An 18,055-nucleotide genomic window follows, 5' to 3' on the forward strand; every position below is an offset into this window, starting at 1 on the left:
TAAGAAGAATACAAAAATATTGTGGATTCAGTTAACTCCCTCAGTCTTTGAGAATATGGCTTGAAATTTGGCACATGTAACGGCTGTGGTACATACAACGTAGGCTGCGTTTATCAACTTTCCCCTGTTTAAACGGCTTTCGATTGCCCTTTCGATAGCCCTTTCGAAAGCCCTTTCGAGAGCCCTTTTCAAAGCCCTGACTGCCTGTACTATTAATGTGCCGCTTGTTTTCTAAGAAGGGATGGCGAAAAGCAATTACCATCATAAAGACATATCTTCCTTTGAGAGTGACGAGTCATGATGCAATCCCACATGAATCATTTGTCTTCCTATCTGTGAGGCAGCTCCAGTTTAGCACATACTTCAAATATTTCTGAGTGGCGGCATGAGACTTTGGCTGCGTTTATCAACTTTCCCCTGTATAAACGGCTTTCGATAGCCCTTTCCAAAGCCCATTAGAAACGACTTTCAAAATAGTTGCGTTTATCAACTCTCTCAACACGATTTTTTAACTGGCCTGTCACTGCACAGCTGCATTGCGCAATTCGACCCGAGGAGAAGAGGTCATAAGGCTTGCATTGTTCGTAACTGAAATACAATACTACAAAGCCGTTTCAAAACAGCTTTGCGTTTATCAACTTCCAAAAGGCTTTTACAAACAGGTTTCTGAAAACCTGTTTAGGAAACCTGTTTGGATAGCCACAAATTTGGGGCTTTCGAAAAGGCTTTCCTACAGGGCTTTCAAAACAGCTTTGCGGTTATCTACTCGTAAAAGTTCCTTGAAAGCTGTTTGGATAACCTGTTTCTGCCGAGAAAGGAGAGTTGATAAATGCACTCTTTCGTAAAGGCTTTCCTAAAGGGCTTTCAAAACAGCTTTGCGTTTATCAACTCGTAAAAATTCTGTGAAAGCTGTTTGGATAACCTGTTTCTGCCAAGAAAAGGAGTTGATAAACGCACCCATAGATATGCAAACTTAATCTTTTGTGGGGGGGGGGGGAAGATTGTTGCCATGGTAATGTCACTGGTTTCAGGGCTGCCTTGGGCTGACTTGTTTTTTAATGTTTTGTTTTGTTTGCTCTTTGTTGTGTTTTTTTTCCTTCCCATGTGCCTGCACACATAAACCTCGCGTGTAGGAATTTGAGGGACACGAGTCGCCAAGGGAACAACGTCTGGTGCTCCTCAAGGACAACCGAGTCTTGACAACCGGCTTCACCAGAAGGAGTGAGAGGGAGTACAAAGTCTGGGACCTGGTAAGTCGGGGACGGATGACTGCACGGGCAGTAATCCTGAATTTGAGCAACGGCTCCACATACATGTACAAGTTCATCTCATTGAAAGAGGAAAAAAAAATACACATAGAGGCAAAGGCTGCATGTATAACCCGAGAAAGAGAATCACGGTTCAAAATGCATTTTGAATGGCGCTAGCGAACTTGGTTTGAAACACGATTCTCGGGGTGCCGCATTTTTAAGTAAACATCATATAATGGCGTTTCAAGCGTTGTCTTTGTGGAGCTGCTTTGCGCCGTTGAACCTGGGAAGTAGAGGTCAACTGAAGTGCATGCTGTTTTTTAACAGACGGCGAGTGCAGTATACTGAAGTTGACCGTGGCAGCTTGGAGAAATAGGTTTTAAAATGGCATTGCGTTTATCTACTCGCAGAAAAGCAATGGTGATCTCATGTGCGTTCCGAAATGCCCTTTGAATGGCGGTTTCAAATACCGTATTCGCCGGCGCAAAGGCTGCAGCACCGTGTTAGCCGCACCCCCGATTTGTGCAATGCAAAAAAAAAAAAAAAAAAAACACTAGGGTGAAAACCTGATGCTTGAAGACGAACGATGAAGACACTTTACGGTAAACAAATGAGTGGGTACCATACAAAGTACGATGTTCTCGCACACTCATAGATGATCTACACATCGTCCAATCGAAAAACTCGAACAAACACTCAAACAAAAACTCACCTCCAAATTTTTGCCAATGAGGTAATAACTTAACTAAAATGAACAAAACATGCTCAGAAGTACGATTGTACTCTGAAAATAAAGGGGTATAATGATACGAAAGCAAAAGAGAGAAAATGAGAGAAAGGGACAGGAAATCTAGAGAACATACGCCACACGGATCGTATACAGCGATCTTCGATTGTGCGAGTCCTTAGTCGAGTCATCTAATAGACAGGAACAGTGTAAATAGACAGGTACCGTCATAGACATGTACATTGTAATAGACAGGTACATTGTCATAGACAGAGGTACATTGTAATAGACAGGTAATCATGTAATAGACAGGTAATCATGTAATAGGTTCTGACAAACACTCAATTAGCATAGCGCTGTGCTTTGAGCTTAAGTTTTATTTTTGCCTCATTAAAATTTCATAGAAAAGACAAAGAGGACATACTGTTGAGGGAAGTCAAGTTGTGAAACAAACATGGAATGCAGCTTTGCTTGTAAGATTTGTATACTGGTATTCATATCATGGGAGGATGGTTGCCTACTTGGTTGCCTATTGTGTAGTCCCAAACATGTATAAATGTGTTAGTTTTTATGCCTCCACCACGAAGTGGTGCTGGAGGCATTATGTTTTCGGGTTGTCCGTCCGTCCGTCCGTCCGTCCGTCCGTCCGTCCGTCCTTCCGTCCGTCCGTCCTTCTGTCCGTAATGAATTTTGTGGACAGGGTATAAACTATCAAAACCTTTTAAGGTATGTGTGTTATGTGTATGTGTATGTGTATTAGGGGGTGGAGTTGTGCCTATCAACTTTTGGGTGCACATGCTGAAGGTCAAAGGTCAAGGTCAAGGTCAAATACATAAAATTGCACTATTTCCACCATAACTATGCAATGCCTGAAGATATTTTCTTGAAACTTAGTGTATACAAATGTGTACATGTATTACCCAATTAAGATTCTCTGGTGAAAGTTTGGGTCATGAGGTCAAAGGTCAAAAGGTCAAGTAAAAATATTTAAACTTCACTTTTTTCTCTGTACCTTGGAAATTGTTTAAGGTATCTTTATGAAACATGGTATATATACATGAACTGACTGGCAGTGATCATCTGGAAAATTTAGGGTTCATGGGGTCAAAGGTCAGGGGTCAAAGGTCAAGGGAAACACTTCAAAATTTTACTATTTCCGTCATGTTTATGCAATGCTGGCAGGATTATTATATTTTTTACACTTGGTGTATGCATGCATAACCTAATAGAGATTCTTTGGAATTTTTTTTTCTTTTGTTTTTGCCTCAAAGGTCAAAAGGTCAAAGATCAAGTGAAAGTGCTGAACTATGCTTTTCCTCCATATCTCGGAAGTGGCTCAAGTTATCTTGAAACGTTATATTTATGCATGTTCTGCCTGACAGTGATTATTTTATGAATTTTAGGGTCAAAGGCCAGATGAAAATGGTAACAATTTACTATTCAATACAGATATTGCACTTTTTCTCCGTACCTTGAAAATGACTCAATGCATTTAAACATACACGTTGTATGAATGGGTCAAAGTCAAGTTAAAGTCCTTAACTCCCAAATACATGCTCTCCTATTCATCAAGTTAAACCTAGGTCAAGGAAGATGAACATTTAACACATTTGTGACAAACTTGTTGTTTTAATATTTTCCCAATTTTGTGAAAATGTAATCACACATTGTCCACATGTACTATCTTTACCTATGAGGAGAATCATGCAGTATGGCGGAGGCATACCAGTCACCATAGCGACATTTCTAGTTATTTCTGATTTGCCGGGATGCAGGGACCAATTTTGGTTTTGCCGCCAGAAAGGCCGCACCCCGACTTTTCATTTTTATTTTTCTGAAAAATACTGCGGCCTATACGCCAGCGAATACGGTAAGCATTTTAAACGCTTTTGCAAACACGGTTGCATATCAATACATATCTATTGCTCAAAAGTGCCTCAAACGCATTGAGAATCATAACTCTGCCTCAGAAAAGTTATGGATAAATGCACCCGAAGGATAGTAATTATTTGCATTGAACTGTAACATTGTTTATCAACCGTTTCTTGTGGTTTTGTTCAGTATCTTAATTCCTATTTCTTTTGGTTGTATGATTTTAAATGTTTTGCTTTTTTAGTTGTTTTTTTCTTGTTTCCTATACTATGTATGATATGTTGTATTTTGTATTACTGTATGTTTTTTAAACTACACAGACTCACAGAAGAACAGCCATAGGCTGAAGTGAGTGACCTGTGGTGAAATAAAATAACCCCAAACTTACAAACTCAAATGCAAGTCTAAGAGAATTAAATGCTGTAATACTCTAAATGATGTTCATACTCGCACTTCCCAAATTCAATGATGGATGTCAAATCTTTGTAGTTTATGATCAGTATGGCTGTTGGTATTTCTCTATTGGATAGAACGCCGTCTCTAAGCCTCTGGTCCACGAAACCCTGGACCAGACGAACGCTCCGCTATCGATACTCTACGACCCCGACTTGAACATGGCATATTTTGTTGGAAAGGTGAGTATCAGCACTCTCCAGAAGCTCACTGCACCTGGCGTGCACTCGGCTTTTAAAGGGAAAAAGTGGATGAATGGATGAATGATCGAATGAATGAATGTGAGTGAATAGTAAATGTATGAATATAAACATGCATGCATGAATGAATGAATGAATGCAAGAATATGAATGAATGAATGAATGCAAGAATATGAATGAATGATTAAATGCATATGAATTATGAATAAATGAATAGTTTAAAGGACAAGTTCACCTTCATAGACATGTGGGTTGAATGAATGCAGCAATATTAGTAGAACACATCAGTGAGAGTTTGAGCAAAATCGGACACTCCGTTAAAAAGTTATGAATTTTTGAAGTTTCTCCTCAGTCACGGCTGGATGAGAAGACTGCTATAGCTTGTGATGTCACATGAGTACAACAATATAAAGAAAGAATAAAGAAAATTCAACATATTTCCATTTTTAATAACATAACATAACAAAAGAACACTCGACTTCTCTCTTTCAGAAGGCAGGGGGAATAATATTACCCTTACCATACGTCAGTAGCAAGTCGAAGAAATGTGCACTTTATTCAAAAAGTAAAGTTTTGTGAAATTCTCTTTTTATTTTCCTTATATAGTTGTACGCATGTGACATCATACACTGTAGTAGTCTTCTCTTCCAGCAGTGACTGCGCAGATACTTAAAATATTTGTAACTTCTGAACGGATTGTCCAATTTTCCTCAAACTTTCACTGATGTGTTCTATTAATATTGCTGCATTCTCTCAATCCTTATGTATATGAAGGTGGACTTGTCCTTTAATATGCAAATGAATGAATGAATACCTGAATGAGCAAATGAGCAAGATTGAAAGCATTACTTGATGAAAGTAAGAAGAATGAAATGATATGTCAGATGTTTTAGAATTGGAAGCATGTTTGATGAGGCAAATTGCGAGCTGAACTGCTACAGCAGTCCAGATAGCTCTCGGCTGTGTTTGGACCACGCAGTGAAAGCGGTACACAGTCATGGTTAGATGCTGAGATGGTACCTCAAGGTCTTGGAGATCTTTATACATTGTACCTCATCACCAAAGAACCTACTATCAACTTTTTACAGTGTATAGCAGCAGGATTCCAGACATGTTGGTGTTGCGCTGCGATGAATAATTCTAAATGTCATTTTTTTTTTCCTCTCATCGTTCTCTTTCTTCCATGCTCTCTCTTTCTCTCTCATGCTCTGAAAAGGGAGACACTGTAATACGATACTACGAGCTTACTCCAGAAGCACCGTACATACACTACATTACCACGTACCAGTCCAGCTCTCCCCAGAAAGGCATGGGTTACATGCCAAAGCGCGGCTGTAACGTCAACTTGTGCGAGGTGGCGCGACTCTACAAAGCCATCGACGTCAAAGGCTTCAAGGGCATCGAGCCCGTGTCGTTCATCGTGCCCCGCAAAGTAAGATTAGCTGCCTCCGCAGAGGTATTCACCCCATCCCCCAATGAGGTAGTAACCTTCACACAGTAACGAGGTTGTGTCAGAAGACTGAGACCAACCAAGGTCAAGTTGAGTGCATCAGTTGCTCATCTGGACTGAAATTCCAGCCACTTTGCTTTTGCAGTGAGTCAAGTGTGTACTGAAAAAAAAGCTGTGATTTTTGCATGCAGACATTTTCACGAATTTGGTCACAGATAATTTCGCGCCACAACCAAGCTATTGTAAGTTCACGAATACCTGTCTGTTTACTCCGCAAATTTAGTGCGATAAAGATCAGGTGGTGAATATAATGTTCTCAAGTTGCTAAATTTATGACCCAAAAGTGATATACGACATTTGTGAAAATTAAACCATCGTGATAATAACAGCTCTTGCAGTATTAACATTGTATGATTTCAGAAAATGATGCATATTAGGGCTGGGGACTGAATACTTTCCAAAGGTGACAGAAAATCCTTGTACCTTGTATCTTGTGTTCGTCACTTCCGAAGGGTCCTCTAGGGATTATAGCTAGAAGTATTTGTAACTTGGCGTACGACGAGAGTGGAAGGGAGTGAAGATACCATAATTACATAATTTGAATTGATTTTGAAGTGTAGATTTGAAGGTCATGCTGCGTTTGATGTCCATGGTATGGTGGGGGAGATCATTCCAGAGGTTCACGGCTTCAGGGAAAAAGGATTTTGCGAATGGTGTTGATGAGCATTGGAACACAACTGACTGCTTTTTGTGTGTTTGCCAACTTTTTAGTCTTTTCTTCTGAAGATGCACTAGGTGATAAGCACAATCAGGGTATGCAATCATGACTTTCTCACTTTAAAAAATTGTAACTTCTAAAAAAATGCACCAACTGACTTAAAAATTCGCATGCAGCATGCCAAGACATCAGTAATCACATGTGGTAAGACAATAGCTAATTTCTTCTCATTTACTGTTAATTATTAAAGATTAATTACCAAAAAGTCCCCCAAAACCCATGTAATGCGTCAAAAAAAGCGTTTTACAACTTACGTAAAATCAAGATTTGAGGTCCATATTTTAAGTCTACCCCTATGTGTTTGGTATCAAATTAATGGATTTTTTCCTGGCATTGCTTGCATGCAATAAAAAATAGTGGTTCTTTCAGCTGGAGAAAGTTATAAGGTCTGAAGTCCCATCCTGGTAGGAGTGTAATGCTGGCTTATTTTTGTGACATTGTGACCTTTTAACCCATGCTGTACAGGTATACATGGAGAAACAGCTTATTTTTCTGCTTTTCCTGAAAGTACTGAAGACACACTACAATATGGTGCGCTGTTTGCCAATAAATGTTCAGCCAGTTTTGAGTTTTGAGTTTTTCAAATGCTGAGTAAAATAAGTGCAGCCGTTTTTCAGTATTTTCAGTGAGGTATATCCTAATATGACTACTTTTAAAGAATCTTTTCCCCTTATTGAATATCCTTGTTTATTGTCATGGCTATGTGCTGGTGGTGAATGAAAGGGATATTTATCAGGAATATCTAACAGCAATATCAGATGAAAAAAACATTCTCCTTTTTTTTTAATGAATTTTTCCAATATATTAGTCATTTCAATGTAATTCGACACCCCTAATCTTATATGCTAATTTATGCGCAGTTTAATGCAAAATTTTGACTCTTTCTTTACATGAAATGAAAATTTGAACACTCAGCTACAACAAACAACAAAAAAAGCATTTTCACCAAGTTTTTTCATTTTTGCCCTGTTACACAATTGCATACCCTGATTGTGCTATTGACCACTAGTGGTCTCCGGGTCGGAAACCGTGTCAAACTTGCCTAAAGCAGCACTCTTGATTACGGTCGATCCATCAAGTTTTGAAGCTTTCAGTGAAGTTCAAGACATTTTACATCAGCCAGATTGAGTAGTGGCAACAATGAGAAAGGAGTCATGTGGGTGGGTGGGTGGGGGGGGGGGGAACGTTGGGGAGTATGTGACTATATCAAGGACTACAGTGCAATCAAGAAGTAGTTTGACATATTATTCAAAGCACTGATCCTCCAGTGGGCCTTACCACAGGTTATACATCCGAGCATTGCCAGATACTGGTAAGAAGACATTGTGGGAACTTCCACCTGGCTAAATTTGATTACTAGATCTTTCTGACCATGAGTCCAAAGTTTTTAGCCACTATTATCAAAGTGCTCTCACTTCAGATTTTAGCCTTCAGTGGGCAATTTTTGTATTTTTGTATTTTTGTTTGTCCTTCTAGAGTGACTTGTACCATAAGGACATCTATCCTGACACAGCCAGCAATGAGCCGGCAGCCTCCATACAGGAATGGCAAGGGGGTAAGGCGTGCTCCCCAAAGACAATGAACATGGAGCAGTTTTACATTGCAAAGGCACCCTCCAGTGGCACCGGCTCGGGCGGCCTCAAGTCCGGCGGTCTGAAGGCCGGTGGCGGCCTCAAGCGGAAGGAGCCGCAGCAGGTCGCGGAACCGGCCAAGCCAGCAGCGCCCGCAGCCGTCGCACCCGTGAAGGCCCCGACGCCAAAGGCAGCACCATCGCCTGCACCAGCAACGGTAAACCTCTCACCCTTCTAATTTTTTTTTTCACTTATCATTGGTTCTTGGGGGTAGTGGAATCCTTGGTTTACAAGCTCTAAGCTCTCCCCTCTCCTCTGCATGGGTCCTATCTCATCTCATGAATGCCAGCAGAAGATGAAGATCCAAATGCTTCGCTAATGGCCAATCAAGACTGTGGGTCCAATTTTGCTACAGATATTTTCATCTTTTCGTCATCAAATTGGCACCTCTGAATTTTACATGACTTACACTGAAGAAAGATTATATTTTACAGAAATCATCTTTTCATCATCAAATTGGCACCTCTGAATTTTACGTGACTTACAGTGGTCAAGCAGAAAGATCATATTTTTCAGAAATCATCTTTTCCTCATCAAATTGGCACCTCTGAATTTTACATGTCTTACACTGAAGAAAGATTATATTTTACAGAAATCATTATCTCAAATTGGCACCTCTGAATTTTCGCTGCTTGTCTGTATCTTACACTAGAGGAAGATTACATGGAACTGGTTGAACTTTTCAGTTTTTATCACTAAATCAGAAAGAAATTAGCAATAATTGCCTAGTCGAGGGAGAAAAACAGGAACTTTAATCTTCCTTTGTGTATTGCTAATTTAAGGATCATCTTGATAGCGCAATCAATAAACTTATGAGCTGGAAAAAAGCAATTGTTTATGAGTAGCCAAAGGCTGAAGTGAAAGAGAGAATTTGTTTTACCTTTGACAGTGATATAATTATACAGCAATAGATAGAAGCACTGTATTATAAAAAAAAAAAAAGAAGAAGAGAAGAAAACCCTGCACTTAATCATGGAAATGTGGTTGCTGGGACTTTGTGGGTGAGCTGGCAAAAAAAGAAAATCTCTTGTTCCTTCCCATTTTCACTGCTTTAATCTCCCAGAAACTTCAGTCTGAAATAGAAATGACAACTGATACAGAGTCCCAGGGCCCATCCCAGGCCTGACGCTCAGAGCGTCGCTGTCCTGTTTGCCCAGAGCAACGTCTCTAGCAGTCATTGCGTCGCGTTTGCCCACTGTAGTCCCGAAACAGGCTCCACTTAGGCGCATCTGGTAAACTAGGGACTGCGAGCGACGGAGAGCGACACTCAGCGACGGGGACATATTGCGAGAACAATGAAGTGCGTCGCAGTATGTTTTTACTCCGTCGCTAAGCGTCGGTCAAAGCAGTACGCGCCATCATTTTGATGATACCGCGACGCTTGCCGACGCTTGCTGACACTTGCCGACACCCTCGAAAAAAGCTGTTGATTATTTCTATGTTGCGTGACCTCCGCTCACGCAAGTGTTCGTTTTAATAGTGCCGACGTTTCGGGACATGGCGCTTGAGATGTAGCGAGATTTCTGAATGGTCACAGCCAGTGCTCAAATTGAATAGCGAGCGACGTGTCCAGACGCACCTCTCCAGATTACAAATGATGCTCGTGATAGCCCGACGATGAGCGTCGTGTTCCGACGCTTTCCTTTGTCTCAACATTGGTTATGAGTTGATTTGCGTTTCGTTTGGCTATAAGATGTTGAAAAGAAAACGTAATTATGGGGTGTGATCTCACTGAACGGGGAACACTTTGAAAGTAGCGATCGAAGAGGGTTTATGAAAACACATGTAGGTCTACACTCATACGCGAATGTATGCCTTAATTAGGCAGCTCCATACATGTAAAATTTTGCATGCATGAGGTGAGATCTTTTTTTATCTGTCAAGTGACTCAAGAACTAAATACAGTGTATTACGAAGTCGTCCTATTTCTCCCGTAGGAAAAAGTCAGAATGTTTGCCTTTACTTTTGGAAATGAACAGCGGCAACAATCGGCTCCGCAATATGCTGAAATTAATGTCAGGTGTTTCATTTTAATTTTGGAAATGAATAATGGTAATTTCGTATGATACTAAAATAAATGTCGGATGTTTGTTTATACTTTAGGAAATGAATAACGGTAAGATTCAGCTCCATACGGTGCTAAAATTGATGTCAGATATTTGATTTTGCGATCGGAAATGCATAAGGATAAAATTTGGCTCCGGAAGATGCTGAAATAAATGTCGAATGTTTGCTTTGACTTTCGGAAATGATTAACAATAATATTCAACTCCGTACGATGATAATAAATAAGCGCCGCATGTTTGCTTTTACTTTCGAAAGTAAATAGCAACATTTGGCTCCAGAAGATGCTAAAATAACTATCACATGATTGCTTGTACGTTCGGAAGCGAATAGCAGTAATATTCTGCTCCATACGATGCTAAAATAATTGTCGGATGTCTGCTTTTTAAATTTCGAAATGAATAACAGTAACATTGATTCATTAAAATTGATGTTTGATGTTTGCTTTGACGTTCGGAAATGAATAACAATTATATTCAACTCCGTATACGATGATGAAATAACTGTCTGATGTTTGCTTTTATGTTTGAAAGTAAATAGCAATAATATTCAGCTCCGGAAGATGCTATAAATGCTGGATGTTTAATTTAACGTTCGAAAGTAAATTAGCGATAACATTCAGCTCTGGAAGATGCTAAAGTAAATGCTGAATGATCCCTTTGACGTTTGGAAATGAATACCAATAATATTCAACGCCGTGTGATGGTGAAATAAATGCCGGATGTTTGCTTTAATGTTCGAAAACAAATATCAATAACATTCAGCTCCGGAAGATGCTAAAATAAATGTCGAATGATCCCTTTGACGTTCGGAAATGAATAACAATAATATTCAATTCCGCACTATGATCAAATGTATGTCGGATGTTTGCTTATACTTTCGAAAGTAAATAGCAATGACATTCGGCTCCGGAAGATGCTGAAATAAATGTCAGATGATTGCTTTTACGTTCGGAAGTGAATAGAAGTAACATTCTGCTCCATACGATGCTAAAATAAATGTTGGATATTTGCTTTTACATCTCGAAATGAATAACAGTAACATTCAGCTGCGTTTGATGGGAAAGTAAATGTCTGATATCTGCCTTGACGTTAAAAATGAACAACAGTAGGCCCTACACTGTAAAAAATTTGTTTAGTTTCTAAACACCTAACTAAACACTTTTCTGTGACAGTTTAAAAACACTGCGACGCGTTTATATATTAAACATGTTTAGAAACTAAACACATGCTGTGTTTATTTTCAGCACACCCTAGGTGTTTATCACACACACATGTTTATGTTTTAAACGGTTCTGATGTTTAAAAACTAAACACCTGCTCTGTTTATAGCCTAAACACCAAACGTTTACACCATAATCACTCACAGTGTTTAAATACTAAACACCGCACAGTCACATAATCACACACAATGTTTAAGATCTAAACACTGAACCAAAAAATAAACATGACGCACTGTTTACTTTGTAAACACTGCGACATGTTTATTCGCTGTGACAGATTAAAAACACTGCGACATGTTTATTTGCCATTTTAGTGTTTATTCTCAGAACACATGTCTGATTTTTAGATCGATCACAAAATTGCATACACTAAACATGTGACATGTTTACATATTAAACATCGCAATTTCTCAGTGTTTATATGATACATGTTTACACCTTATACATGCTGAGTGTTTATATGAGACATGTTTACACATCATACATGGTAATTTCCACGTGTTTATACGAGACATGTTTACACATCATACATTCATAGATGCTAATTTCTACGTGTTTAAATGAGACATATCAGCATGCATGTTAATTCCCATGTATTTATTAGTGTACAGTGGATTGTTTCCACTTTTTTTTTTTTGCATGGAATGGGATAAACGCATAACATTATATAGAATTTACCCATATGTACCAAATCATCAGCACACTTACATCGCATAATACCAGGGAAGACCTGGGTTAGCTTTCACAACCATTTTGGCTACAAGAGGCAAAGGCAATTCTCTGAATGCAAGTTATCAAAACATCAGTCAAACTTGGGCAATATCTAATGAATAATAAGTTAAAATCCTTTAAAGGGGAAATCGAGTCCAATAAATAAGATAGTCTGATAAAAAAGAGTAAAATCTTACAAATTTAACAGTAAAAATTTGAATGAAATCGGATGAAAAATAAGTTATAAAATTTTGAAGTTTTGCTAATTTCTGCAAAGCAGTTAAAAGTGGATATGAATATGCAAATGAGTGAGTTGACCATGCCATAACCTCACAATTTTTCATAAACTTGAAATTAAGTAAGTTGTGAGGGAATGACATGCCCACGTTGCCATTTGCATATTCATATCAACCATTCAAGAACTGTTTCCTCAAAAATTAGCGAAACTTCAAAATGTCATAACTTCCTTATTTTACATCCGATTTCGATCAAAATTTTACCAATGAACTCTTGATATTTCACTTTCTTATCAGACTAACATGTATTTGGACTGGATTTCCCCTTTAGATATTGTCATGTTTTGCTATACGACACCATACTGAGTTAAATGCAAGATACCTGGGAGTCACTGGCCTGTACACGAAGACGTAAATGAAATTCTCTCCTATACACACAGTAAAATTTGTATATGCAGGAAATAGCACACAACTCATTTTGGAGAAAAAAAAATATTGCATTTAACAATTGCTTTTCAGTCACATGTAATTCTTGGCCTACTTTGAAGAATTGCCACCTTTCTACTGTATTCAGAACTAATTCTTAGTATTGTAAAACAAACTAATAAACTTGTTGATTGTGAATTGCAACTCGACGCTTCGGAAGCTTGACATGAATGTAACACCTCCAGGAACATAACTGCAGTCTGTGAACAAATACATGCCGACCTTAAAGATTGCATAAATTATTGGCAAAGTGCTTTGGGGTGTACCCGAACCAGATTAGGCTCACGGCAAATTATACTATGCACAACACTATGGTCGTATTGGTACTGATCAGGGAGTGTAGATGATGCACTCCATCATAAAGAGACCCCCCCCCCCCCCCCCCCCCCCCCCAAAAAAAAAAAAAAAAAAAAAAAAATGTTTTCACTGTATTTAGCCTGTGGTGAACATCTGCACTCCCTGATCAGTACCAATAATGGAACTTAAATTACTACATCATATTGTTCTTTTCACTGCGACGATCACTGAAAGTACATGTAGGCTAACAGTACTGTATGGATTTTTCACTTTTGCTATTTTGAGAGAAATATCAGAATGTTAGTGGATATCAAGGGGTGAGTGAGAAAAAAACTTCTACCTTGCTAGAACCTTGGAGAAAGAAGTCAAACTCAATGGGTATACATGAATAGTCTATTAGAGTCTAATCAGTCTCATCATACTCCACATAATCATGGTATGGAGGGCTACTTCCAATCTCGACACAGCAGAATTTTTGGTAAAGACAAGAGGATATGAACAAAGAAAAAATAATGCATTGCAACTGGAGGCGGGAGGGTATGCAAGGCTGTCATGAACACGCGATGTGATCAGCAAGACTCCTCCCTTGTCAAGTTGTCAGTCAGTTGCAAGACTCCTCCCTATTCTCCACACATGTTGTACTACATTTCTAATACCTCTCTCCATGTGACCGATTTCAAGAATATCTCAGAAAGAAAATATTAACTACCGAGTACTGCATTTCCTATCAGGTCTACAAGAAAATTGCAAAGAATTCCAAACAAATGCAACTACTGGCCTCTTATTTGCGTCCAATATCTGCTGATTGTATTGGAAGCACCTGAGGGGAAAAAAATGAAATGGCTGATATTTTGATTTGATTTGTTTTGATTTCTATATTCCTTTTTGCACAAGAATATAACAGAAAGCCAATCGAACAAAGTTCTTGAGTAATATCTTAACAGTGAATTACAAGGACATTGGTTAATGAATAAAATGAAGTGAATAAAACTGTTTTTCTTAATAGTGCAAAACGATTTCGAGAGAGTGTCTTTACATATTAGATAAAATTACAATTTTACGTACCAGCTGTTAAAAAAAGACAATTACACATATCTATGAGCAATAAGAATGCAGGTGACCATTATCGTAAGCACAGAGGACAATAGAATCGCTTTGTTTTGGATATCTCTGCCATTTCAAAACCAATTTTCATCAAAAAAGCATTGAATTCATCTTCGAATTATATAGCCCCCCTACCTTCATATTTCTTTAGAGGTTCGTCATTATGTAATACACACACGCATTTACACACACACGGAGAACTGAAGCCCCATCGCATACAAAACCCTATCATCCCCCATATGATTTACTTTATTCTAGTATACAGGTTTAGATGCACACTGTCAGTGAAGAAAAAAAAAACAATAGAAAGGTTGCTCTAACAGGTGGGATGCCTCCTAATAGGTCTGTAGTGCATCATGACGATGTGAGACATCACATGGCTAGCGGGAAAAAGATTATTAACATTCAAAATTATCCATGGTTCATTTCCTTCATATGGCATGTAGGCCTATAGATATACTGTATATCAGTATATCTTGCGATGTCCTTGTAATCCTCAGATGTTTGCACTTTTAGACAGGTTGTATAGAAGTAAGCGCATGCATCTTTCAGTCTAATCCAGACAGGTTTGGCGTGATCCCTGATCAATTCTTCCATGACGTACTGGTGCTGGTAAAAAGAAATGATTACACAAGGAAAACAAATCAGGTGGATTTGCAATACAATGGACTTAACTGCTTCCATAGATTCTGAAAATGAATGGATAGCAAAGAAGTTGACTGAATCCATAAGCAACTTCAAATTAAAGGGAATGACAGAATCCCTTCATCACATTAGCACTTAGTGTCTTGCGTCAGTTTTTACTTACTTTGCTGAATTTTCTGGAAATAATTCAAGTCTTTTTGTTGTTACTGTTGCTTCTTTCTTATTCATCATCATTATCAAGCAGAGTTACGACCATTACTGTATCCTTTGTCTCTTTGGTGAAGATTTTCACATCTGTAATTTACACTTTCAACAATATTTGCAATAAATCAATTTTCCATATTCATTTTAGCTAATGGATTGGATTCAGGAGTCAGGAGTATATAGGTAATTCCCCCCCCCCCCCCAAAAAAAAAAAAACCAAACAAACAAACAGAAGAACTTAAAGCATCTAAAATCTGCATTTTATAGAAACTCATTTACATGCCCTTTAAGTACAATTAATATTCATTGATTTGGCTCTGCAATTTTGAGTAGACTACTTACTTGATTTCCACTTTCCACATGGGTAGTAGTGGGGTGGCTTAGTGACAAATATACTGATAATCGTGACACGCCGGACAAAAGTGTCATTTTTTCCTCAGACATTTGTATATATATGAGGATCAAAATTAGGGGGTGCTCCAAGAAATCCGCCAACAGAAAAAATGAGAAAATACCCTTAATTTGTACATAACAATAATGTCTGAATTTATAGACTATACACAGGGCGTTCGCCAGGTTTCTGTACAATGCAATGCAATGTACATGGTTGCTAGTCTTAAAATTCAGACCCTCAATACGACATATTATGTGCATGTTTACAATAATACACCGTTTTTACTGGTTTTCCTATAGCAACAGGTGGTTTAGTCTGTGTTGCAGACCTGAGGGAGGTGTGTTGGAACAGTCCAGTTTTCTTAAGCACCTTTTCATTAAATGATTTGATATTATTTCTGGTAAAGGATTTTTTTAGTACTGTCTACCTCCTGTAGAGAAATGGCGAAGAGTGAAGTGTGACTCTGGCTCAGATACTTTAAATCTTGGGCAATGACTGAACCAGGTGTAGGACGTATGTCACAGCTCATTTTTTCTCCCAGTACCACTACTTTACCAGTAGAAGAGCTGCATATTCCATTGAGAACTGAAGGTTTTGGGTATTGCCCTACATATTTCCAAACAAATTTAACCCGTTTCCTCCAAGATTGTGTGAATTCCATATTAGCGCAGGGATTACCGGTTCCCGCAAGCAATTTCTATAGTCCGCACTTCCCCTCTCTATATGTTTCTTATTTCTTATGGGGGTTATTCAAATGTTCAAAAAGGGTAAAAGTTTGTTTTCACAGATGAAGTTGAATTTAGACAATTTGAATATCTTTAAATATATATTTATATTTGTAATTTCACTCATAAAGACTTAAAGCGGTTTGAATATTTTTGGTGTGATAGCTATGTATAGACATGTTATTCAAAAGTAAAAGCAATGTTTGATTGGTTCACATTATCCAAAGGGGGTGGGATGTAGTTGGCTTGTGAACAAAGTCTATGGGGAAGTTTACAAAGTTGATAAAAATAAAACAAAATCGGCATAGAGCAGAATCTAAATCACAATATAATATGACAAAATTCCCAACCCCAAAGGCGGTTGATTCTATGATGCTTTGTGTCAAAGTACAATGTACATTCCACCCAAAATACATGTGATTGATAGGAGGAAAAAGTATGGTACATTAAAGAGAACAATAGTTCAACTAACCCCTAATAGTCCAGCAGCATATATGATTGTTAAGTTTTATCGCCTTGTCAATTGAAGATGATGTTACATAATGACAATTATCAAAGTCAGCTAGATCTACTTGTATATATCAAGAAACCAAAAAGAAGGGGTGGGATGGGGTGGGGAGAGAATAATGAAGTAAGTTATCGGTATCCGTAGTTTTGGTTTTCAGTATATTCATTTTAATTTCCTTAATTCCCGTTAGGTCACCATGGATTGGAGAGTTTGTGTACTAGTACTCTGCCAGGAACAAACACAAGAAAAACTTAAAGGTCCTATGTATACTTTTGGGAGAGTGACTTGAAAAATTTTTTCAGGATATCACATTTGATGCATAATATGTGTAGGTCTGGGGGCATTTCATGAAGCATTTTGTCCGACGAGTTGTCAGACAAATTTGCTCTCTGCCAATCAGATGCAAGGATTTCTGTAGCTTGTAACAGTTTGTCAGAAAAATATCCGACCAAACTGCTTCATGAAATGCCCCCCTGTTGTATCACAAGACATCCTACCATACAGTTTTTGCAATCAAAGCAAACATATAAGGAGATATCAGTATTTTTCTCATTAAAGTATAAATTTCGGACGGTTTAGTCTGGAAACATTTTATTATAAAAATATTGTACACATTTTGTGTTATTAACAATACTTAACATTGATGTTTATACAGATTCATTTTTTTTAACAGAGGTTCTTTATATCCGTAACTCACACTTAAGAATAATATTATTTTCAAGCACTAATTCTGGGTTTTTGCCTTTAATTGTCCACAAAAAGGAGGACTCAATGCATAAAAGGTGTATGCTTTGTTTTTGGAAAAATGTTGAGGAGATCAGGAAAATTACGTATATTGATGTAGATTTTGGACCTGAAGGAGCAGTTGAAGCATTTTTACGAAACAATGCCTTGTGGCATCGTTCTTATCATCAAAAATTAATAATGAATAACTCAAATGAAAATTTGAGGGGGGAAGAAAAGACGAACATAATGACATGAGACAGCTTCGTAAAGATTAAACGCTAAAATAGACAATGCAGCCTCTTTTCTTAGTTCATACTTATCCAGAGTGTGTGCTTTCTTTCCAGTACCGGTATTATTATTCAGATAGGTTAG

At 38.1% G+C, this 18,055-nt stretch overlaps 1 protein-coding gene across 1 annotated transcript in view; it reads left to right on the forward strand.

Annotated features, from left to right (window-relative positions):
- Positions 1–18,055, forward strand: part of LOC139712762 (coronin-6-like) — a 71,452-nt gene that overhangs the window by 26,793 nt on the left and 26,604 nt on the right. Inside the window, exons 4-7 of the mRNA XM_071624555.1 lie at positions 1,134–1,250; positions 4,380–4,484; positions 5,719–5,934; positions 8,207–8,518. Coding sequence (XP_071480656.1) covers positions 1,134–1,250; positions 4,380–4,484; positions 5,719–5,934; positions 8,207–8,518 — 750 coding nt within the window. The remainder of the gene's footprint in view (positions 1–1,133; positions 1,251–4,379; positions 4,485–5,718; positions 5,935–8,206; positions 8,519–18,055) is intronic.

This window comes from Diadema antillarum, unplaced genomic scaffold, assembly GCF_040938485.1.
Source record: "Diadema antillarum isolate AM-2024a unplaced genomic scaffold, OU_Dant_1.0 seq00001851_RagTag, whole genome shotgun sequence".
NCBI classification, from domain to species: Eukaryota; Metazoa; Echinodermata; class Echinoidea; order Diadematoida; family Diadematidae; genus Diadema; species Diadema antillarum.